The sequence below is a fragment of the Rutilus rutilus genome (assembly GCF_951802725.1).
Source record: "Rutilus rutilus genome assembly, chromosome: 2".
NCBI classification, from domain to species: domain Eukaryota; kingdom Metazoa; phylum Chordata; class Actinopteri; order Cypriniformes; family Leuciscidae; genus Rutilus; species Rutilus rutilus.
The window spans coordinates 45,489,492-45,515,591 of NC_140210.1; the positions used below are offsets into that span (position 1 = coordinate 45,489,492).

At 38.4% G+C, this 26,100-nt stretch overlaps 1 protein-coding gene across 1 annotated transcript in view; it reads left to right on the forward strand.

The window, feature by feature from the left end:
* The window catches only part of LOC311286588 (sialoadhesin-like), a 43,044-nt gene extending 19,392 nt beyond the window's left edge, over positions 1-23,652 (forward strand). Inside the window, exons 4-12 of the mRNA XM_084402819.1 lie at positions 9,202-9,453; positions 9,957-10,301; positions 17,021-17,272; positions 19,546-19,890; positions 20,140-20,385; positions 21,811-21,913; positions 22,063-22,108; positions 22,323-22,400; positions 22,486-23,652. Of these exons, the coding sequence (XP_084258945.1) occupies positions 9,202-9,453; positions 9,957-10,301; positions 17,021-17,272; positions 19,546-19,890; positions 20,140-20,385; positions 21,811-21,913; positions 22,063-22,108; positions 22,323-22,400; positions 22,486-22,590 (1,772 nt within the window). The 3' untranslated portion in view covers positions 22,591-23,652. The remainder of the gene's footprint in view (positions 1-9,201; positions 9,454-9,956; positions 10,302-17,020; positions 17,273-19,545; positions 19,891-20,139; positions 20,386-21,810; positions 21,914-22,062; positions 22,109-22,322; positions 22,401-22,485) is intronic.
* The last annotated feature ends 2,448 nt before the right edge of the window (positions 23,653-26,100 follow it).

Below are 26,100 nucleotides of genomic sequence, written 5' to 3' on the forward strand. Positions count from 1 at the left end.
ATAATACAAAACTTATCCATGGCTCCCAGCATGCATTGTGGCATAAATCATTTTTTTAATGGTCACCATTGTTGAGATTCATATGCTGATTCTTGATTACTGTGTAAGTCAGCATGATACCATAGAGGTTTTAAAAATCTGATTGTCACAACAATGGGTCTTACAGCAGAATCAGTTCTATTATAATGAATAATACAAGTAATACATCACCTGTCTAATCAGAGATTAGACTCTGGAAAAGATCAGAGAATCAAGTCACTAAATGATGATTTGTATCATCTAAACACAACCACATGCTCATATTTTCTTTAGGCGTATGTGCCATAACAAATGTGTTTTATAAACACTCAGTTACAGCAGCCAGAGGAAAAACTGGTGTTATAAAGTCAAGGGTCAAGAGCCCAACTAAAGCAAACACTGATCACTATCATGGTGTATTTAAATCAAACTCAATAAATCATTAGCATCTAACCCTCTGTTCATTCTCAATAACAACTTCTGTAGACGCATGACAAAAGTCAAACTGTTTAGTAATAAGTGAAGCTGGTAATGCTGTTTGTGTAGTGGTTTAATCCTCCTCTGAGATCTTTAGAGATTTAAACGTCTTTTATTTTGAGTTGATTTCATCTGAGGCTGTGGTTGGAAGTCAGTTGTAGTTCTTTTGTTTCTCTTTCCTTCATTGATTCTGCTCGTTAACAGCAGGTGTTAATCAATAATGCTCAATAATCACTTAATTAATCACTTAATTTCTTGACTGCAATGTATATCTACTTTTAGTAAACTCAACTGAAATAATTGCAGAGTACTCATAACTATTGTTTTTATAAACTTAATTGAATTAAGGCAATCGGTTTCCTCAAATGTAATAAGTTAGCTTAACTTATTGAATTTGACTTTGTGTGTGACATTGTGAGCTAACAGTAACTGCAAGTGCTCTGAGTTCATTTAAAGTTTGTCATTTCACTGTTTTTATTCAATAAAGTAAAGTTTCAGCTATATAAAGTATTCAAATGCAGTGTAAAGTTTAATTGTGTATTAAGAAATATTAGTGAACTCGATTAAAATAAGTTCAGAGTACTCATAACTATTGTTTTTATAAACTTAACTGAATTAAGGCAATCGGTTTCCTCAAATGTAATAAGTTAGCTTAACTTATTGAATTTGACTTTGTGTGTGACATTGTGAGCTAACAGTAACTGCAAGTGCTCTGAGTTCATTTAAAGTTTGTCATTTCACTGTTTTTATTCAATAAAGTAAAGTTTCAGCTATATAAAGTATTCAAATGCAGTGTAAAGTTTAATTGTGTATTAAGAAATATTAGTGAACTCGATTAAAATAAGTTCAGAGTACTCATAACTATTGTTTTTATAAACTTAATTGAATTGAGGCAATCGGTTGCCTCAAATGAAATGAGTTACCTTAACTTGTTGGGTTTTACACACTGTAAAACCTAACAGTAATATTAACTAAATACAATTGAGTTCACACCACTCAAATATTACCGAAACTTGAATGACTGAAACAGAACTCAGACTGAATGAGTTATAGAACATTTCTAGATCCCAGAATGATAATTGTATAATTAAGTGATTAATTAAGTGATGATTGAGCATTTGTGATGAGCACCTGCTGTTAACAAGCAGAATCACTGAAGGAAAGAGAAACACAAGAACTACAACTGACTTCCAGCCTCAGCGAAATCAACTGGAGATAAAAGAAGACATTAAATATCTCAAGATCTCAGCAGAGGAGGATTAAACAACTCCACAAACAACATTACAAGCTTCACTTATTACTAAACAGTTTGACTTTATCATTGCCATTCGTCTACAGAAGTTCTTATTAGAATTAACAAAGGTTTAGAAGTTGATGATTTGAGTTTCATTTCAGGTCACCATGATGGAGATCAGCGTTTGCTTTAGTTGAGCTCTTGACCCTTGACTTTCGCACTTAAGATTTTCTTTGGCTGCTGTAATTGAGTGTTAATAAAACATGTTTGTTATGGCACAAAAGGCAAAGAAAAGTCTGATCGGCTGTTGATGGTGAAGGATTGATGATGATAATCATCATTTAGTGACTTGATTCACTGATTTCATTCAGAGTCTGATCTCTGATTAAAAGAGCAACATATTAGTTTTACTCAAAACTCTACAGCATAAGAGCTAACCATGTTGTGAACATCAGATAATATGAAGGATTTTACAAATAGTTGTGCACAAAAAGGTTCACAGAAAAGGTATTTTCTTACTAAGACTCACACAGACACCAAGATTCAGCATATGAATCTCAGCAATGGTGACCATTAAAAAATGATGCATGCTGGGTACTAGCATAATACAAAACTTATCCATGGCTCCCAGCATGCATTGTGGCATAAATAATTTTTTAATGGTCACCATTGTTGAGATTCATATGCTGATTCTTGATTACTGTGTAAGTCAGCATGATACCATAGAGGTTTTTAAAAGCTGATTGTCACAACAATGGGTCTTACAGCAGAATCAGTTCTATTATAATGAATAATACAAGTAATGCATCACCTGTCTAATCAGAGATTAGGCTCTGGAAAAGATCCAGAGAATCAAGTCACTAAATTATGGTTTTTATTATCTTAGCACAACCACATGCTCATATTTTCTTTTGGCGTATGTGCCATAACAAATGTGTTTTATAAACACTCAGTTACAGCAGCCAGAAGAAAAACTGGTGTTATAAAGTCAAGGGTCAAGAGCCCAACTAAAGCAAACACTGATCACTATCATGGTGTCTTTAAATGAAACTCAATAAATCATTATCATCTAACCCTCTGTTCATTCTCAATAACAACTTCTGTAGACGCATGACAAAAGTCAAACTGTTTAGTAATAAGTGAAGCTGGTAATGCTGTTTGTGTAGTGGTTTAATCCTCCTCTGCTGAGATCTTTAGAGATTTAAACGTCTTTTATCTTGAGTTGATTTCATCTAAGGCTGTGGTTGGAAGTCAGTTGTAGTTCTTGTGTTTCTCTTTCCTTCATTGATTCTGCTCGTTAACAGCAGGTGTTAATCACTAATGCTCAATAATCACTTAATTAATCACTTAATTTATTGACTGCAATGTATATCTACTTTTAGTAAACTCAACTGAAATAAGTTCAGAGTACTCATAACTATTGTTTTTATAAACTTAATTGAATTGAGGCAATCAGTTTCCTCAAATGAAATGAGTTAGCTTAACTTGTTGGGTTTTACAATGGAATTAAGGCAATCGGTGTCCTCAAATGTAATAAGTTAGCTTAACTTATTGAATTTGACTTTGTATTATTGTTTTAGTGGTCTCGATTAAAATAAGTTCAGAGTACTCATAACTATTGTTTTTTATAAACTTAATTGAATTAAGGCAATCGGTTTCCTCAAATGAAATGAGTTAGCTTAACTTGTTGGGTTTTACAGTGCAGTGTGTGTTCAAACTTCACAGAGGCAATTTATGAGATCAATGTAGATCGGAGGAGAACAAAAAAGTGTTGGCTGAGGGGGGGGTATTTTCAAATTCAAATTCCGTTATTTCAAATGTAGGCGCGTTGCGCCGCGCGTGGTGAGCGCGCTCATAATCCGCCGGCGCGACCACAACACTGTCCAAGATCAAATGGCAAACGTAATGCAAGCGGAACGAAACTGCTCGTTATTGTGTGGTTGAACTGGACCGTTTATCAGTTTGGACCAAAGCAGCGCGAGCCGATCTTGATCAAGCGACACTGTAATACACAGCGCTAAGATATCCAGTAAAGAAAGCATTTGAATTCGCCACAGAAGTAATAACATCGCTGCGAGATCTAACAGTGAGAAACATTCACATTGTAGTATAGGCAGTGAATGGTACTTACCAGGTCACCCCATACAGTTTGTATAGTTGGTATGATCCGGGAGTTTCCGGTAGAGAAGTAAAGCGAGCTAGATGTGATCTCCGTGTGTCTGTGTCATTATTATTATCGAATAGTCCAAAAGACAACTACAACATGGTGTCAGAAGTCGAAATACCCTACTAAACAACACCGCGCACATCAAGCAGTGACTGAAGATCACCGAGGCGCGAGTGAGCAGTGACGAACAGCAGCGCGGCCGGACATCCGAACGAGCCCCACGTGCTAATGCGACGGTCGAGATGGAAATGCTTCATCCGCCGCCACCTTTGTCTCTGACGGGGAACTTGGCTGAAAATTGGCGTAAGTGGGAACAAAGATTTAATCTGTATCTTACTGCCTCAGCTCTAGTGGATAAATCGGAGACGAGACAAATCGCTGTACTGTTGCATTGCTTAGGAGAAGAGGCGCTAGACATTTATAACTCGCTGGACATCGAATATGCAGACGCACGTGATAAAAAATTATCAGAGGTCCTCGCAGCACTGCGAAAATACTGTGCTCCGCGAAAGAATACAGTCTTTGAACGACATCAGTTCTGGGCCCACACATTCTCCGAGCAAGCAGGCATAGATAAATTCCTCACGGAGTTAAGAAACAAAGCACGCACATGTGAATTCGGAGAAACCGAAGATCTCATGATACGAGACAAAATAGTGTTCAGTATAACAGACTTTGGCCTCCGTGAACGATTGCTGTCTGTATCTGATTTGACACTTTCAAAAGCCATCGACATGTGTAGAGCTAAAGAAGTCACGAGGGCACAAGTTACAGCAATGGCAGCATCGTCAGACACACAATTTGTGCATGCCGTCACCAAAAAAGGCCAGCAGTCTAAATGGCGATCAAACAAACCAGCAGTGCACAAACAAATGACACCGCCAACGAGAGAACACTCAAAAAATTGTGGTAAATGCGGACGCATTCACATGCCCAGGCAATGTCCCGCCTACAATGAAGTGTGTAAAAAATGTGGCAAAAAGAACCATTTTGCACTCGTTTGCAGATCAAGAGCCAAGATGGATGCGCTCGACACAGATACTGAGATATCGGGGATAGACACACTGTTTGTGGGTACTGTAGTTCACTCAAACACGTCAGAAACAGGCTGGCACGCAAATCTGAATATGGCAGGCACAGTTGTCAACTTCAAGCTTGACACGGGGGCTGAAGCAAACGTCATTCCAATGAAAATCATTGAACAGCTTCAGGTTCCTGTGAACATCAAAAAGACAAACACAGTGCTAGTGTCATATGGAGGCACCCGCATCAAACCAGATGGTGTTGTTAAACTCCAAGTGCAGTCTAAAAATAAAACAACTGATATGATGTTCTTTGTGACTACAGCATCAAATACAGCCCTACTGGGGAGACAGGCGTGTGTGCAATTAGACCTCATAAGAAGAGTTGATGCTCTAACACCAACAGCACCTGCCACAAAAGCTGAGCTTCTTAACCGCTATGCATCAGTGTTTCAAGGTTTGGGCCAGTTTCCAGGATTGCATCATATTCACACTGATCCTTCTGTTCCACCGGTAATACACGGCTGCAGGAAGATACCGTATGCAGTTCATGACCGACTCAGAGAGACACTGGATGAGCTGGAAAAAAGAGGCGTCATAAGCAAAGTATCTAAGCCGACAGCATGGGTCAGCAGTCTATGCATTACGGAAAAGAAAAACGGCACACTGAGAGTCTGTTTGGACCCCAGAGACTTAAACAGAGCCATACTCCGCCAGCACTACAACATTCCAACCCTGGAGGACATACGGAGTAAGTTAGCCGGCAAAAAGTTGTTCACCATCCTTGATGAGAAAGACGGCTACTGGCAGGTTCAATTAGATGAGGAGTCAGCAGATCTATGTGCTTTCAACACACCATGGGGCAGGTACCGTTTTCATCGCATGCCTTTTGGCATAAAATCAGCGAGTGAGGTGTTTCAACGTCTGAACACAGAAAGCTTTGGGGATATTGAAGGTGTTTTCATGGTAGCAGATGACATGATCATAGCAGCATCCACCAAAACAGAGCATGACGTCATCCTGGAGAAAGTGATGAACAGAGCGGTGAGTCTGAATGTGAAATTCAACATAGACAAATTGCAGTATATGGTCAATGAAGTCACTTACCTAGGCCATGTTATCACTGCTGAGGGAGTGAAGCCTGATGAGTCCAAGGTTGCAGCGATATTGCAATTTCCTCCTCCCTCTGACAGAAAAGCTCTTCAACGTTTGCTGGGAATGACACGCTATCTGTCACAATACATACCCAACGAAGCTACACTCACTGCACCACTCAGACTCTTGCTAAGGAAAGACACAGACTGGCAATGGCATCCTGAACAGCAGTTAGCACTCGAAAAACTCAGAACAGCCATAGCAACTGCACCAGTTCTTGGACATTTTGACCCAAAGGAGCCGATAGAAGTGCAGGCTGATGCCTCAAAAGATGGCTTGGGCGCAGTTCTAATGCAGAAACAGCAACCAATTGCATATGCCTCAAGAGCACTATCTGCGGCTGAAAAGAACTATGCCCAGATAGAAAAGGAGTTACTAGCCATAGTGTTCGCTCTGAGAAAATTCCACCAGCATGTTTATGGTGTGCCTGTTAGAGTTCAATCTGATCACAAACCACTTGAGGCGATATTCTCCAAACCCATAGGCGCAGCACCAGCACGTCTTCAAAGAATGCTGCTCCAGCTTCAAAGGTATGACATTCACATTGTTTACACTCCAGGCAACCAGATGTACATCGCAGACACGCTGTCCAGAGCATACATTCAGTCTGATTCAAAAGAGAGTTTGGACCTGAGTGAAGAGAAAGTTATCTATGCAATGGAGGAAGAATCACTTTGTGGTAACATCATGCACAGAATCCAACAAGCCACACAGTCAGATCCTGAACTTAACCTGATACGGCAGCTACATGAGCATGGATGGCCGGACAGAAAGAAAAATGTTCCACTGGCAGCTCAAGCTTACTGGTCAGTCAGACATACTATTAGCATAGATGCTGAGCTACTCATGAAAGATGATCGCATAGTCATTCCTCGTGCATTGCGACCAGAAGTGCTGAAACGACTTCATGCGGCACATCAGGGTATACAGCGGTCTCTAGCACATGCCAGATCATGCTTTTACTGGCCAGGACTTACTGAAGCTGTACGTCAGATGGTAGAAACCTGTGCTCACTGTCAAGAGAGTCGACCTGAAAATCAAAAGGAACCACTCATGTCACATCCAGTTCCAAATGCACCGTGGCAGAAAATCGCCGCGGACATTTTTGACTTTCAAGGACGTTCATTTCTTCTGATTGTGGACTACTTTTCCAAATTTCCAGAGGTCCTAAAGTTGTCGGACAAAACGTCAGGTACACTGATAGCACAATTCAAAGCCGTGTTTGCAAGACATGGAGTGCCTGAACTCTTGATTGCAGATCATGTACCCTTTGCCAGTGCTGAAATGGCTAGATTTGCCAATGACTGGGGTTTCAACATCATACACTCCAGCCCAAATTTCCCTCAATCCAATGGCATGGCAGAGCGAGCTGTAAAGACTGTCAAAGCTATGCTGAAAGCAGCTGCTCAGTCTGGCACTGATCCACACCTGGCTTTATTAACACTCCGCAACACTCCTATCACTGGTCTCAAATACTCGCCAGCCCAGATTCTCATGGGTAGAGTCTTACGATCAACCTTACCTACCAGTCAAACTGTTCTTCAACCGTCTACACCCAAAAACATCCGAGAAACACTGCAGCATCTCCAATCACGACAAAAGAAATGGTATGACAAAACAGCATCACCATTGTCACCTTTGAAAGGAGGAGATAGAGTACATATGAGAATCAAAAACAAATGGAAACCTGCTAAAGTTGTCAGCATCCGTGATGAACCACGTTCATATGATGTAGTCACAGCATCAGGTACAGTCTACCGCAGAAACAGACGTCACCTCAGGCCTGACAGGTCAATCAATCAAGACTCACAACCTGATTGTTCTGTGTACACCGACAATGACTTGTGCAATAACACTGTTCCAAAGCCTGGTCCAGTTGAGTCTTCTCAAGAAGAGAAAAGGAGCGAGAGACGTCCAGAATGCACAAGAGTTGGACGCATCATTAAACAACCAGCATGGTTTAAAGATTATGTGCTTACTTAAGTATGCTAGATTTAGTGTTATTATTGCTTGTTCATAGCAAATGTGTATTTGACACACTGGTTATATATATACAGCATACTGTTTTGCTTTATATCAAAGTAATACTTTGTTAAATGCTTAAGAAGGGGGATGTAGTATAGGCAGTGAATGGTACTTACCAGGTCACCCCATACAGTTTGTATAGTTGGTATGATCCGGGAGTTTCCGGTAGAGAAGTAAAGCGAGCTAGATGTGATCTCCGTGTGTCTGTGTCATTATTATTATCGAATAGTCCAAAAGACAACTACAACACACATTTCTCCGTTATTAACGGATCAAACAGTGCTGACGTGGAAACCAGGAAGAAACATTGTGCCATCACTGATCTATATAATGACATTCTATATAGATCAGTGTGTGCCATGAATGAACTATCCACAGATCAGCAACATTCACCATGGATTTACTGTAGTAACACTAACTGCAACTATGGAAGTTTGGCAGGAATAGTAGGCTATAATGCCTTCAGGTAACATTACGTCGGTTTTATTTTGACATTATGAATACAATTGCTGCCCTCAAATGTTAATCTGAACTAAAATAAACCTTTGTTTATAACTACTACAATATTTTTTCCAATGAGCTGTTTTGTTTTATATGCTCCTAAGAAGAGTCAATTATAGCTCCAGAATTGCTCAAAGTAAAAAAAAAAGCATACTTTATGATGTTAGTTTTAATAAAAAAAAAGAATAAAAAAAAAATAAATCAAGGAAATTTCTCTGCCATTTCTTTCTTTTTGCTGTATCAAAAATGTACCGAACCGTGACACAAGTGTATCGTATCGAACCGAACCGTGAATTTTGTGAACCGTTACTACCCTACTGTTTACACAGCAGCTGAAGTGAGAGTAAGTGTAACATAAAGCAATTTGGCAACTGTCTTAATCTCTTGTTGCATGGGATGCGCCGCATACCTGGACCGCATATGCGCCGCAAAACCATAAATAATGATAAAGGACTGAATTTTTATTTTTGGATGAACTCTTAACTTTAACCTGACAGTGAATCTTGTTGTTGTTGTTGTTGTTGTTGTTGTTGATGATGTTGTTGATGTTGTTGATGATGTTGATGATGATGATGTTGTTGTTGTTGTTGTTGTTGTGTCAGACCTGCAGGTGGAGACACAGCAGAGTGTGAAAGAGGGAGATTCAGTCACTCTGACATGTAAAAGCAGCTGCTCTCTGCCTGAACAAACAACATTCATCTGGTACAGAAACACACAGAGAATAACTGAAGAATCACTGAAAGTGAATCAGCTTCATCTGCAGTCAGTCAGTCGTTCTGATGCAGGAAACTACAGATGTGGCGTTACAGGACATGAACATCTGATCTCTCCTCCTGTTTATCTTAAAGTAGGATGTGAGTACAAACTGATTCATTAATATTAGTGAAATATTTCACACACTTGGAATTTCTACATTTCATTTGGGTGAATGTATAAAGGTACAAAAATCTTTGGTGTGATGAAAGATTTCTGTATTTGTTGCTGAAAGCCTCTTTAAAGGGATAGTTCACCCAAAAATGCAAATTCTGTCATCATTTACTCACCCTCAAGTTGTTCCAAACCTGTATGAGTTTCTTTGTTCTGCTGAACACAAAGGAAGATATTTGGAAGAATGTTTGTAACCAAACAGATCTCGGTCCCCATTGCCTACCATAGTATATTTTTTTCCTACTATGGTAGTCAATGGGGACCGAGATCTGTTGATTACAAACATTCTTCCAAATATCTTCCTTTGTGTTCAGCAGAACAAAGAAACTCATACAGGTTTGGAACAACTTGAGGGTGAGTAAATGATGACAGAATTTTCATTTTTGGGTGAACTATCCCTTTAATTATTTTCCTCATTTCTGTGTTTCAGGGGTTGATGGTCTGCTGGATTGGGGAGTGAATTACAGCCCTTCATATGTTTGTGCATTAAAGGGATCAACAGTGACAATATCCTGTACTTTAACATATCCTCAGAGTGATGAACTCGTAGAAGGTTTCTGGATCAAATCTGTTGTAACTGATGGAGAATCACCTGATCTGTGTTCAGATCCACAGAAGAGAGGAGGGATTCAGTGTAACAGTGTAAATATAAACACTTCCAGCATCACTTTGACGGCTGTAACAGAAGCTGATAAACACATCTACTACTGCAGAATTACAGATTATCAGGATAATAGATGGACAGTGATTCCTGGAGCTCGTCTTGATGTCACAGGTAAAACTAGTCTTTTTGCATTTATTATATAGTAGTGCATAAATGACAGGAAAGTTCAGGGAGAAACAGAAAGGAATGAGATGAGCACATGATCCAGAGCACAACAGCTCTTTATATCAGCTGTGTTTGTCAGGTGTGATGAGACTGTCAACATGAAGCATTATCCCAGCTAACGAATTATTGTTCTAAGAACGTTTTCCAAACATTGTTTTGGTTCTGGAAACGGTAACATGTCCAGTTTTCTTAATGTTAGTGGAACGTTTTTTTCAAGATTAGTATGATGTTCCTGAAACATTATATCAACTTCACTTTTATGAACAACTCAACATTATAGGAACGTTGATTGGTTCCTGCAGGAAGTGTAGGTCGGGGAGTGAATGAACTCTTCCACTCTCTTTACCCACAACTGAGGTGCCCTTGAGCAAGACATCGAACCCCCAATCGCTCCCTGGGCGCCGCAGCAAAAATGGCTGTTCACTATGTGTGTGTTCACGTTGTATGTGTGTGTTCAGTACGTTCTGCTCTGTGTGTGCACTTGTATGGGTGAAATGCAAAGCAAAAATTCCAAGTATGGGACACTATACCTGGCTACACGTCACGTAGGGGTGTGCGATATATATTGTCTGCGATAATATGGTAATTGTTGTTTTAACGATGTGCGATCTGACATTATCGAGTATATCCCTCACACACACCCAGAGAGAGCATGCATACACTACGTGTTGTAGTCTAGTAGATTACACTAGTGTTAGACTAGAGAGTTTTTCTCCAGATATCAGCATGGTAACAAATGTGATATTGATTGTATACAAGTTTAATAAACAAGAAGTTAATATTAAGTGACTTACATTTTAGACAGTTTTTGCTCTATTTCGCCAAACAAAATAGTTCAAAACAAAGCCACAGCACTGTAATCGCGTCTCTGAGCAACACATGGCAGTGTTTCCTTACTGAATGAATCCGCTTTTGAGCAAATCAGTTGAATCAGTGACTAAGATGGATTAAGACATTCCTGAATGAATCAGCCCTTAGGATGAATTAGTTGAATCGCAATGACTCACTCATTAACAGTGACTTGCTGCCACCTACTGGCGGTTTTAATTTCACATTTAAAGTATCTTTTCATCTTTTAAATCATTTCAAATACCAATATTCAACGTTTTATCTTTAAAACATCAAAACATTATTTATGCATTTGTAACTGCAGATTATTCATTTGTCACCTCTGAGCTGCATTAATGATTCTGTGTAAATGCATCTAAATGCCACTTCAAATGCAGCTTCTGTTTCCTCTCCATTGCAAAGATGAATTTTGTTGATACTTATTTAATTTGATTGATAACAGCCCTATTGTGCCTTATTATTAAAATTGAATTTGATTAAATTTATGAAATAGACACATAAAATGATGCATGCACATAATTAGTTTTAAAAAATGGATTTATAAAGGTAAAAATCCCATAAAAGGTAAAAATAAATTGAAACGTATTGGGAAAAATAATTTCTGTCACTGCTGTGAACTGACCACCAGACAGAGTCAGCTGTCCATGGCAGTCCTAAACCTGCCGAGGTACCAGGACAATAAACACACTTTTTATCAAGATCACACACCCCTAACGTCACGTCACTTCACTATCGTTACCAATTAAATAAATCGGTGTAAACAAAATTCATATTAGCACAGAAGCACAGAAGCTGCATGAAGTGACTTTAGATAAGTGAACGTGACATGACATGTAGCAAAGTATAGTGTCCCATACTTGGAATTTGTGCTTTGCATTTCACCCATCCAAGTGCACACTAGGGATGGCTCGATACCACAATTTTGGTTTCGGTACGGTACCAGAACCTAATACCTCGGTATCGATACTAAATCGATACCACAGGTGACAAATAACCAGCCTCAAAATTTAAGTGAATTGAAACTATTTTATTAAAAAACACTGCTTGAAACTCTGCAGTACCGAATGTGCAAACAAAAAGTATCAAAATGTTAAAATAAATAAATAAATAAAAAACAGTCAGGGAACTTAACAGTAGGTTAAATTTTGATAAAAAAAAAAAATGAAACCTGAAATGACACAATTAAAATAGGTTAATATCTACAATAATTGATTAATATAGAATAATAATAGAATAATGAAATGACATGTAAACCATTAGCTGTCATGCATCAACAGAGAATTATCAACATTTATAGAATTTATTCATCTTGGTTTGATTACTGTTTGGTTTGTGTTTGGGTTCGGGTTCATATTAGTTTAATGCATTGCATAAAGTAATGGTAACATGCTAAACATGTATTAGTATATTTAAATAATAATTACTGATTGATCTAGATTAATAAATGCTATAATACTGTTAGGTCAGGTTACCTAATGAATGTTGACAAATGTAGCTTAAATGTAAAGTGTTACTCTAACATTCATATTAGTAATATCCATATTACTATTACTCTCTCTCTCTCGGCTGATTCCTCTAGGGGTCGCACTCGCCACAGCAGCAGCGATATGCCATTCATTTTACTATCACTAATACTAAAATGAATATCACTAATCTCTTTATTCATTCAAATTCAATTAATATATGATTGTTTGAAAGTGCAAAAATTATGAGACCTAAACTTCATTGGTTCTAGCATGTCATGCAAGCAACATTTGAGCTTTCGTGTTTACCGTGTCATATTTAATTGATAAGCTCTGATGTATGTGCGCTATGAATAAAAGTCTTAATTAAATCAGTTGAACGATGGACTCACCTGTCGATCTCTGAACTCTTCGAACAAGTCAGTATGAGCAAGTGACAAGTGCTTAGCCAGATTTGATGTGTTGCCTCCATAGACTGTAAAAAAATATGGACGTAGTGTCCGTGACGTCACCCGTAGGTTTCTGAAGAGCATTTTTGAAGCCTAAAGTGGGCGGGGCCGGCCGTCGCCATCTTGGCCTTGCGTCACTCCCGGATGGGCAGAGGCGGGGCTTGAGCTGGAGCCTGGCTGTATCTGAAATCACCTAGCTCGAGGTGATCGAGTTTTTAGTTCAGGCTGGGCATTGATATATGTTTATTTCTATGCAGGCTGGGGAGGTAATTCTATAACGTTATATGCAACTGACAGTACCAAGTCTGCGTACAGTTGATGACAGTAAAGCCAATTAAAAGTTCCTATTTTTGCCCTTCGAAATATTATAATAGTTAAAAGACATGGCTACATGTGAGACTGTATCGTGATTCTGTACTATTCTACTAACGTTAGTTGAAAATGTATAATGCAGGAACTCTTAATATTACTCTGAGAGAGTGTGTGTGACAGTGATTTATGTGCATAACGTTACATGTGTTCAGTCACTCCTTTTGTATAGTCTATGGTCCGTCAGCGCGGCATCGCTCATCAAGTTCGTAGAGAGCTTATTCAGTCCATTTTAAATTCTGATTTTGGCCGCCTCTCAAATGGGTTAAACCATAGATATATTGCCTATGAAGTTCAAGTAAATGCGCTAGAAAATCCGCGCTCATTCATGGATGTGCATTTATTGCATGATCGGAGAAAGCGCCGACGCCTGCATGATTTCAGCTGACGGTACATAAGCATATTATAATCTATCTGTTCCGTGAGTGCAGAACGAACGAGCCTTTATTGACGTTTTTAAATCTGAAAACTCCAAAAAGCAACGAAATTGTCAGACATCCATTAGTGCATGTTCACAGAGGAAAACAACTGAAATACAGCGCTGGTTGTTCTCTCGAACGATACTCGACGACAACGACGGAATCCTAAGCCGTGGGCAAAGTAACTTAATGGGTGTATTAAATTGTATGAAATAATCCCGAAAAAAAAGCACAAAACACGGCAGAGATGGCAAGTTCAGCAGCTAACACTTGCTGAGGTGAAGTGACGGCTAGTAACAGCAGACAAACGGCTAGCATTGACATCAGCGACAACCCACCTGTCACTCAAGTGGCCACACCCTTAATTATGCAGAATTTTAAATATTAATCAACTAAACGGATGAGTTATAAAAAAATTCACCCCCCTCACAGTTGTCATGAAGGGCAAACTTAGCTGTATAGACCAAAGCCACATACAGACACCAGGCTGTAAACACGTTTTTTTCTGCTGTAAAATTTGGCATTTTAACATGGGGGAGATACAGATTTGACTCACTTTTGACATCAGCCTCAAGCGGCCAGTCAACGAATTGCAGTTTAACTCACTTCCGTGTTGGTTTAGAGAGAGACGGGGAGGTTGCCGCTTGGTTGCCTCCCGTGGCAAATTCAATGAGTGGTGCATTGAGGTCTGTTGCTTCACCTTTCTCATTACTTTTGTAGGCAAAGTAATGCCATATTTCACTCCTACTGCTCTCTTTATTTATTAATTTCGGGCATGTAGAATGAGCTTCATCTGTTTGATCCATCGTGTTCCTCCGTTGTCACCGTTTGCCGGTTGTGCGTGACACGCGTCAGTTTGGGTAGCGCACTGCCGCTTAGCGGTGAACTTCGAAACAGCAGCGCATCAAATACCGAATTGAGTAAAATTATGATATTGTACTGTTTGAATATATACCGGTATTTTTGCAGTACCGGTATACCGCGCATCCCTAGTGCACACACACACACACACACACACACACACACACACACACACACACACACACACACACACACACACACACACACACACACACACACACACACACACACACACACACACACATACAGCAGTGTGTATTGAACACACACCAATGTGGTATTTATGCATTTGCATTGCAATTACAATTGCATAAACAATGTTATGAGGTGAATGTTTTGAGTCCCGCAAGTATCAGTCGATCACCCCTATTTTATCCACACTGCACTGGCTACCTGTCAGATTAAGAATTGATTTTTAAATTGTATTATTTGTTTATAAAGCCCTCAACAAATTGGCCCCTCAGTACCTGACTGATCTACTCTATCCATACACTCCTTCTAGAACTCTGAGATCTAGTGATCACTGTCGACTCATTGTGCCTAGATCTAGACTTAGAAAACGAGGCGATCGCGCTTTTGCGACTGCAGGCCCAAAACCTGGGAACAGTCTACCTCTCTACATTATTTGCACTGCAATTACAATTGCATAAACAATGTTATGAGATTAATGTCTTAAATATAAATCTCTGAATATAGAAAAATTAAATGTTTGAAAAAAATGAATGAATGGGCCTAATTTTAGATGGGAAACTAAAGCCGCGAGTAGATAGCAGCAAATGTTAATGATTGAGTCGCTGAATCGTTAAACCGAACGCCACACTCTGGTGACCCCTGCTGGTCAGAACAGTGTAAATGCAACAAAAACTCAGGCCAAACATGCAGAAAAAACACCTTTTAAAAAACCATTGCAAACGCTTTATTGAAAGTAAAATCGATCAAATACAATTAACTAATCATCTAATACGATTAAATATCAAGTGTCTGTATAACATGTGATTTAAAAAACAAAACAATTTTCAGGGCATGTTTTGTTTGTTCAATGGATTGCTCAGCTAAACAGGCCAATAAGACACTATTACTACTATTATTGCTTTTAATTATACTATTGTCTCATTAAAACGACTACAGATGTATAAAACTGATCAGAGATCAGGTAAAACCTGAGACGTTTGTTCAATGTTTCTCAGTGAATCCACATGATTCATTGAACCATTGAAATTTTGAAAGTTTCTAAACAGTTATGACGTAACGAAGCCTCGTTGATTCGAAACAAAAGATTAAAGTTTCAAAGCTTCATGAAGCAGACGAGCAGTTTTTCGAAAGCACCCATCACTAAAGGCATTGCATTCGTCTGAATTGTCTTCGCAAAGGTGTTTCTAGAAATGAACTATTACACTTGTTCCAGAAGTGGTCAAATGAGCAACAGAACACTGTGAGAATACATTCTTATATAAAGCTATTATAATGTTGATTAAGTGTTGCTTGAGCTGCTATTTTTGTAAATCATTTCAGGCCCTTTCTCCTGATAAACTGCAGCGTGAACAACGACGTGCAATCGCAACTCACTGCAAAATGAACTGAAGCATCGGGAAACACTCAATAATGCGCTAATTCTACACAGCATTTACTACACCGAGCACAAAAGGCAACGGCACTCAAAAAAATGACCTTTTACTGTTTTTGCAGGCATGCGTGGTCAAATGAACGTTTAAAAGTGTACCTGCCGCACATGAAACATGCCATACAGTACCGTTTAAAAAATACGACGACATCGCCAGAATTTTGAAGCTTTAGTATCGCGATACTACTGTAATACTGGTATACTGATCATGATAGTGATTAGACTTCAGATGTGATCAGTAAATCAGTGTCTCAACATTTTTCAAGAATGTTGTTCTAAGAATGTTTTCTCCCAACATAATGAAAACATTTAAAAAACCTTCAACAAACAATGTATAAATAATGTTTTTGTGCAAACCTTCTGAGAACATTATTAAAGACCAGAAAACATTGAACAAACACTCTATTAATGTTACTGGAAGAACGTTTGTTCACAACTTTGAGAGAACCTTGACAGAACGTTAGCTAAAGTTATGAGAACGTTCCCTGTTAGCTGGGATATTATATAACTGCTGTCTGAACTGCTTCATTAGTGTCGTCATTATTGTCATTTTAGTATTATCACCATATAAAGTTGATGATGTGATGACAGAATTTCATTAAGACAATAAGATGACAGACAGTTGTTGTGTCAGACCTGCAGGTGGAGACACAGCAGAGAGTGAAAGAGGGAGATTCAGTCACTCTGACATGTAAAAGCAGCTGCTCTCTGCCTGAACAAACAACATTCATCTGGTACAGAGAAACACAGATATTCACTGAAGGAATTGTGAAAGTGAATCAGCTTCATCTGTGGTCAATCAGATATTCTTATGCAGGATACTATCGATGTGCTGTAAGAGGAAATGAAGATCTGATCTCTCCTGCTGTTTATCTTAAAGTTGAACGTGAGTACAAACTGATTCATTAACAATAATGAAATATTGCACACTTTTTTTTATTTCTAAAACACAACAAGATAACTCTTATAGATAATTTTCTGCATATTGATATAGCGGCTCTCGGATGCCTGTAATATACAACATAATTATCCAACTATATAATTAGGATTGAACGCAAAAGCATTGAAATATAGTTTTTCCTCCCATCTCATATATTTTTCCATCATCATGTCCCTTTAGAACAGTGGTTCTCAACCTTTTTTTTCGCCCCCTATCCAATATCCAGGTCCCTGAACTCAAAATTAAAAGCTCCAACCCATATTCAGGGTCCCCACGGATCCTTAAAGTCTTAAAAGGTCTTAAATTAGATTTTTTTAATTTAAGGCCATAAAAAGTCTTAAAAATATATATATATATTTTTTTTTTCTTATTTTTACTTATGAAAGGTCTTACATTTTAGATGACACTTTGAATTAGACTTATCTAAATGCTTTCGAAATTAAAACTATCTAATTAGCGTAGGCCTACGTATTATTTTTTAAATTCTATCTTTGTGGATTTGCTTGTTCACGTGACAATTCGCGTCACTTACGGCAGTAGCCTACATCTGTCTCCTGCACGCGAGAGGAGAGAAGAAAACGAGTAAATTTGTAAGTTCATTCTTTATGTGCTTAGGAGTGTGCGATATCAAATCGGTTGAATAAATGACTCCAACAACTCGCTTATTAAGACAGTGACGTGCCGCCACCTACTGGTGGTTTCAGTTTCATATTTAAAGGATCATTTAATTAAAACGTTAAAATTATACGATGTTTTGAGAGGATATTTCTCCTGTTTATAGTTAGAGCCTGGCCAAATCCAACTTTGGAAAAGCTGTGTGTCGGTGTGTGTGAGTAGTCTTCTGTCAACAACAGGCCTAAACCAGCCAGGGTACCAGTACAAAAACACAATCAGTAAAATATCATCTAATTATTATCAACAAAACTTTGAAAATATCTAGACATATTTTTGTCAATATTGCGCACCCCTAATGTACGGTATTAATTTAGATTTCTTCAGGTCTTAAAAAGGTCTTAAAAAGCCTTAAATTTGACTTTAAAAATTGTGCAGATACCCTGATATTGAGTCTGCAAATTAAACAAAGAAAAATTCAAACCTCTTTTAGTTGTGTCTGTCTACATTACACTACTACATAATAATAGTTATAATATTAATCCCATGACCATGACAGTAATAGTCATATATTGTAAAACAAATGCGCTGAAAAATAAAGGGCAGTCATTAAAGCGGTAATGTTTGCACTTAGGTTTTATTACGCATTTAGGAGAGTATTGCATTTGCAAGAAGCTGCTTACTATTAACCTTACTTTCGAAAACAATAAATAAATACAATCATGATTTTTCATGAAAAATTATGTTAGAATTGTAGGCCTAAAATACCTTGGTATCAGCTTGTTTTCATCAATGCTATAATTAATACAATTAATGTATTAATTACATGAATTAAAATAAATGTCGTGATTTAATTTGTGTTCATAATCAGTTAAAAAAAAAAAAAGATCTTCTAACAAGAATAAACACATATGAACAATTAAATAATTATTGTATTATTTTTATATTTTGAAACTACCCAAGCAGCGTTTCGCGCTCAAATGCGATGGCGGAATGAATACATTACCAAAATGTGATTGCAGAATATAAAATTATCCATCAAATTGTCATTTTGAATAAGAAATAATATCAAGTCGTCCAGATACAACTCGTCAAAACTCCGCGAATCACAACAAGCGTATCGATGAGAACACTCATTTAAACAGCACACACCCGAACTTGACTGCACATCATATTTTTGACATTATTGATACTGCTTTCAATCGTAATGCAATAGAAATGAACACAAAAAAACCTGCCTAGTGCCTACCATAGACCGTATATAAACGGTGCCTACCTACAACACTGACGGTGGACTTGCGGTCAGGAGTAGAGCGGCTGCGGACGAATGTTTTTGACATATTCTTTCACACGCACCATAGACGCACGTGCACACACAATATGACATCACACTCTGCACATATGTTTTACAACATAATTTAACATATACATAGTACTAACACTTTTTAAATAGCCCACTTAAAGTGTTTATTACAAATAAATTACTAAATGCTCAAAATGCTTCAGGCACATCCCTACTAGACACCAACTAAAATCTTTATAGTGTGTTATGAAAAGTGCAGGAGAAAACGAAAGATTTTATTATTTTCCTAATTTCTGTGTTTCAGGGGTTGATGGTCTGCAGGATTGGGGAGTGAATTACAGCCCTTCATATGTTTGTGCATTAAAGGGATCAACAGTGAAAATATCCTGTACTTTAACATATACTCAGAGTGATGAACTCGTAAAAGGTTTCTGGACCAAAACTGTTGTAACTGATGGAGAATCACCTGATCTGTGTTCAGATCCACAGAAGAGAGGAAGAGTTCAGTGTAACAGTGTAAATATAAACACTTCCAGCATCACTTTGATGAATGTAACAGAAGCTGATAAACACATCTACTACTGCAGATATACAGATGATCAGGATAAAAGATGGACAGTGGTTCCTGGATCTTGGCTTGATGTCACAGGTAAAACTAGTGAACTCTCAGAAATAAAACACAGAAACATTTTATTAGCTTTTGAATAAACTACCATCTGTGCCACAGAAACATCATGTTTATATAAAACTGCTTCAGTTTAGTGTTTTAATAATATTGTTGTATTATTATCACCATGATGCTGATGTTGTGATGACAGTGAATCTGTTGTTGTTGATGTTGATGTTGATGTTGTTGATGATGATGTTGTTGTTGTTGTTGATGTTGTTGTTGTGTCAGACCTGCAGGTGGAGACACAGCAGAGAGTGAAAGAGGGAGATTCAGTCACTCTGACATGTAAAAGCAGCTGCTCTCTGCCTGAACAAACAACATTCATCTGGTACAGAAACACACAGAGAATAACTGAACGAATAGGGAATCAGCTTCATCTGCAGTCAGTCAGTCGTTCTGATGAAGGAAACTACAGTTGTGGCGTTACAGGACATCATCATCTGATCTCTCCTGCTGTTCATCTTAATGTTGAATGTGAGTACAAACTGATTCATTAATATTAGTGAAATAGTTCACAGATTATTCAGAGTTAACTTCAGATTTGTTTGGTAATTTCAGGACCAATCATACAGACTGCATGACATTATTAGTACAAAGATCTCAGACGGCCCCAGATTATTGTTGTTCAACATAAAAGTTAAAACATCATTTTTACTTGATCTGGACAAACTCATTAGAGAGATTAAAGACTCCAGCTTCAATATTTGACCACTGGTTATGATAAAACTAGTTTGCAATGACATTCATTTCTTAATTTATGTCAGGAGTGCAAAGTAATCGATCTGTAATTTTTTTTGATATTTTGAACAGAATAAAAACACGCACTCATATTCAGTCACGTCTGCTCTGGTTTATTGTGTTCACAGCTTCACTGAACAGCATCTGTTACGGCTCTTAGTCCAAAAGTGCGTATATTGGGAGAAATATTGACTTATTCTCACGTTTGCAAAATATTTCTTCATACTGAATACCATTTCTATTGATTTCCCACTGAATTATGTGATCTGAAGAGCTGAAAGAGCGTTTAGAGCGAGCTCTGTCTCTCCTCTTTCTGCTTTGTGTCAGTTATGATCTCAGCGCTCTCTCATTCGCTGTACAGCTGTCAATCATCTTACGTGATCATATTCTCTGCTCTTCTGCATGACACTGTCCTGTACACTTCCTCGTTCTGAGCTCCGGGAAGAACAAACCCAAAGAAACATTTCTACACGTGAAACAAGAAGCTAATAAACACATGATTACGATAGATTATGGTTTGTGTGTGATTTTCATGCAATTTGGGGTATTTTCATGTGTTTACATTATAAATGCTAAGATGTAGCCTGCTTACATGCATATAAAAGGCTAAAATAACATATTTCAACATCATTATGATTAAAATCCACATTAGATCGCGATCGGAAGTTAATACAAAAACTCAATGGTTGTTTAAACTGAGTTTTGAGTTAAAGTGTAATATTAATCTTTTAAATTGTGTTATGAAGCTTGATGCTAATTGTAGCTCTAATGCACCTGTCTCACCAGGAGCTTTTATTCCATAATCTAATTTGTTATATAATTCACATAAGGTCCCAAGAATATGCTTATTTTTTGTTTTCTAGAAAGACTTCAGTTAATTGGTGGATTAGGGATTGAAGTGGTGTAGATGCACTGTAAAACCTTGCTGTAAAAAAACCCCGTCTAATTTCTGAAAGTAATTACCATTGTACATCAAAACATGAATTTGTGTTTAGTTCATTTATTTTTTATGAAGCTTCTACTGTGTGGCTCAGAATAAATATGGATCTCAGAGATCAGCGTCTGTTTCACTCACTGTTAAAGGTATTTTCTATAATCAGACACTCTTTCAGTTTCATCTGTCTCACGTGTGAAATGATCTTCATGATCGTCTTGTTTCAGGGGTTCAGAGAGATGCTCTGCTCACAGTTTCTGGGATCGTGGCGGGATGTGGAGGATTGATCTTCATCATCATCATCATCATCATCATCATCGTGTTCATAAAGTGAGTGAAGTTTATCTGCACACTAAATCTAAGTCTGTTCACACAAAAAAATCGACCAAAATCAATCTCACATATAAAGCAAATGGACTCAATTCCAAGCCTTTTCTTTTTTAAATATATATTTTTAATCATTTTCTCTCTGTTTTCAGGAGGAAGAAGAGGAGAGGAGGAACTGAAGACGGGAATCAAAAGCAGGCGAGTCGGCACACACACACACACACACACACACACACACACACACACACACACACACACACACACACACACACATACACACACACACACACACACACACACACACACACACCTCCATCTACAGCTGCAATACAGTGTGATTGTATTGTTGCATTGAACTATGAATACAACAGTGTATATGAAGCAATATAAGTGTATAAATCTTTCTCTATAGGCGGCTGACGCGAGTGATGATACATACACAGCTCTGGATCCAGCGTCCAGAACAGCTGAAGTTTACAGCACAGTCACAGTCAGTAAATGTCTTTTACACACTTTTACACTCAGATTCAGCAGATCCACACATAAACAGGCTGTTGTTGATCTGTCTCTCACAGTCTGTTCAGTCCAGAGCTCCTGATGACTCCTACACGGCTCTTGAGCTTCAGTCCAGATCTTCTGAATATGAGACTCTAGCAGTGACTTCAGCAGATCCACATTAAACTGTATTACTGCTAATATACATCTGATGCTCCTCACAAACTGATAATCCATCATTATGAGCTCATAAACATCATTACTTTATCAATAACATTCTGATTTCTTAAGCTGTGTATTGTCATTGAGCTCATGGGCGTCGGAAGAAAAAAAAAAGTGGGTTTTACTTTTTCTCCCCCAGAAAAATGTTACTGGAGAAAATACCATTTCATGTAACTTTATTCTGGTGCCTTTTAATTAAACAAGTAAACTAAACTCCACTTAACGCCGGGCGGTTCTTTGCCTCCACGTCGTGCATTAAGTGCACAGCTATCCATGGATTATCCCCCTAATACCATGGTCATTTGCCAGCAATGACAACTTAAAGCTGTTATTGATGTTTGCAACGCAATATTTGACTGGAAGGGTAAAACGGGCGGTTACTTTCGTCAGTTGCAGCTCGTTGAGAAATATAATGTAGCGATTCAGCGGAAATAGAGTTTAATTTATTAATTTTACTTAAAAAATATAATTTTAATTCCTCAAGTGGAATGGATTTGACTGACGGCGCTCTGAAAAGCGAACACAACAGACAAATGTGCTGAATTAGAGATGGTAAAAGTGAGTGGGTATAATATCATTGGTCATTGGTCTTGTCCCACCCATATACAATGGTTCCGACGCCCATGATTGAGTTTATAAGAGTGTTGTTGTATTAGTCCTGCAAATCTATATTTTAGCCTGCGTATTTATGTTTGTGCTGCATAAGCAAATGCATTAGAGGAGAAAACTTGTGCAACTCAAATATTTCAAGTAACATCACAATAACATGTAGTCAATAGTTTAGTGTCTGCTTTACTGGAGTATTACAAATTGTATTTATGTATGTTAATAATTGCCCTGTAAAGCAGTGTTTTCATGTTAAACTCAGTAAAATCTGTATCTGATTGTATTAAAGTCTCTAGTTTCTCTGTCATGTTGGATTGCTCTGTTGACTGGATTTTGTTCTACTGTATCTTTAATAGAGGATCCTAATGATTTCTGTAGTGTTTAAAAGACCAGCATCTCAAATAAACTTTTCTCTCGTTGCTGATGTGTATTTTATCATTATAACTGACATTATAACTGATATTTCATGTGTGTGTCCAGACTGCCATCTAGAGGATATTAGTCACACTAATAAACATTGCCTGTAGGTTTTAATAAGTATACTGTATAAGTAATGAAAGGCCAGAAGTAAATAAGTGATGAATTAGAAAACTGAAATTGGACAAAATGGAAAACTCAAACACAGTGAACCAGAATAGTCAATAATTAATTTTAATAGTTAATAATTCAAAAAAAATATATCTTTGTGCACAGCAGTGCAACAACAACCAATCAAACAGGATTAATGAGATTGCAGGAGTCTAAACACCAATCAGATTAACGCCTGTGACGTGACGCCGTTGCTCCGCCCACAGCGCGGAAAAATTGAGTCCTCAATCATGACTTTCAGAGCAAGAGCGATTTCCAAACGGTGAGTGTGTTTCTCTGCTCTCAACTTTAAAACGGGCCGTGTCATCTTTGGACCCTGTACCTTACTAACACATTTCTTATCTATGAAACTTATTTAAACATAACATGACAAAATATGTGAATTATATCTCAAACAAAACAAAACAACTTGAGTTGCTCTGTTTGTTAGTTAACTCGAACTCTCCCGCCATCTGGCTTTAAAACGAATTACGAGTATTCGCTGGGTCACATGACCATAAATGATAAAATTACAGGCCCATTGTGAAGGGATCTCGGTGTGTGTGCCTTCAGGGCCTCATCTGTGCGTACCACAGTGTGACATAGCCAGGTCGGAGCTCCAGTGCTGTTATAGCCACTAAAGAAGCTCCTCTATGATCTCTGTATGTGCCGTCGTGAGTATTACGTCATTGGATCACGGTCCTCTGGTCATGCGTTAGGGCAGGCTGAGTGAGAGCAGTCTCTCCTTAAAGGGTTAGTTCACCCAAAAATGAAAATTCTGTCAGTAATTACTCATCCTCATGTTCTTCCAACCCCGTCAGACTTTCGTTCATCTTCGGAACACAGATTAAGATATTTTTTATGAAATCTGAGAGCTGGCTCACTCCTTCATAGACTTCCATGTTATTGAAACTTGCCGGCCCAGAAAGTTAGTAAAGACAATGTTTAAAATAGTCCAAGGCTCAACCATACGTTTATCAAGCGACGAGAATACTTTGTGTGCGCAAAAAAACAACAAAAATAATGACTTTATTCAACTATTCATGTTGTTCTGTCTGGGCCTCTGACGTGAGTTCACGTAGTGTAACAGCGCAACGTCAGAACGTAGGCTCACTATTGGCCAGCATCACACACATGACCAGCGTCGGCCAATAGTGAGCCTACGTTCTGACGTTGCGCTGCGCTGTTACACTACGTGAACTCACGTCAGAGGCCCACACAGAACAACATGAGGGTGAGTAATAATTACTGACAGAATTTTCATTTTTGGGTGAACTAACCCTTCAGTGTAGATCTCCTCTTCCTCTCCCTCGCTCTGAGCATAGACAGTAAAAGAAATGGACACAGCGACCCCATTGGAACTCAATTGAGACAAGTGAAGCCCATTTTTAGCGATTTCTTAGCACTTCCTTTCCTGACGCGCAGACTCAAACCGAGCAAAGCTTTACACGGACCACGTGAGCAACCCGTCTGTCTTCTAGTAGCTGTGCCAAGAGAAATCTGAATCATTCCCTTCCGAATCTTGCAGAGACGGAGAGTGTGAGTAGGAGCTGTCCATAAGCTTGGAGCAGGAGCAACTTTTGCTAAGTATTCTGATTAATTATATTGTCATTTTGCCTCCACGTCCCCCCGATTGCCCGCGAGCTTCTCCTCCCGTCCATACGGTAATCTCTCTACTGTGCGACAGAGAGTCGCGTGGTTATGACGCAATCGTTAGCCTACTTTTACAAAAACTGCTTCTACGGGGCCATAACATAAGCTACAAGGTAATGGAGCATTTTATACATTGTCGTGTTTCTTTAGAAATAAATAATGGACAAATGGAGTCTTTAAACGCCTCAGATGTAAAGTTATTCGCTGTCAAAGTGATGCCAAAATGAATGGGAGTCAATGGGATGCTAACTGCAGGTGAAGTTCTGCTACAAGATGGCGGCACGCGGCCGACTTCAACTTCCGGTCGACTTACTTCCCCCCTGGGCTCTGAGCCACGCTGCTGCTATTGGGGTCCATCACCTCCTCGTCCAGTGCCCAAGTGGGCTAACCTATGACCTGTAGTTAGCTCTGAGCTCGGGTGAACTTTATACTTCTGTGACAGTATAAGTCCTTGTTTTGTCTTTAAGGTGTACAGTTCTGTAATATTTATTATGTTTAGTTTGAATATATTGTTTTTGTGCTTTTCTTGATTTTCTGTTTCTTCTTGTTCCTCTGTTTGTAGGAGCTGAGTGCTTCCTGAAGCGGCTGTTTCTCTGCGGCACAGGCTTTACTTCACCAAGGGTTGTCATTATTGCTGTGTCATTATT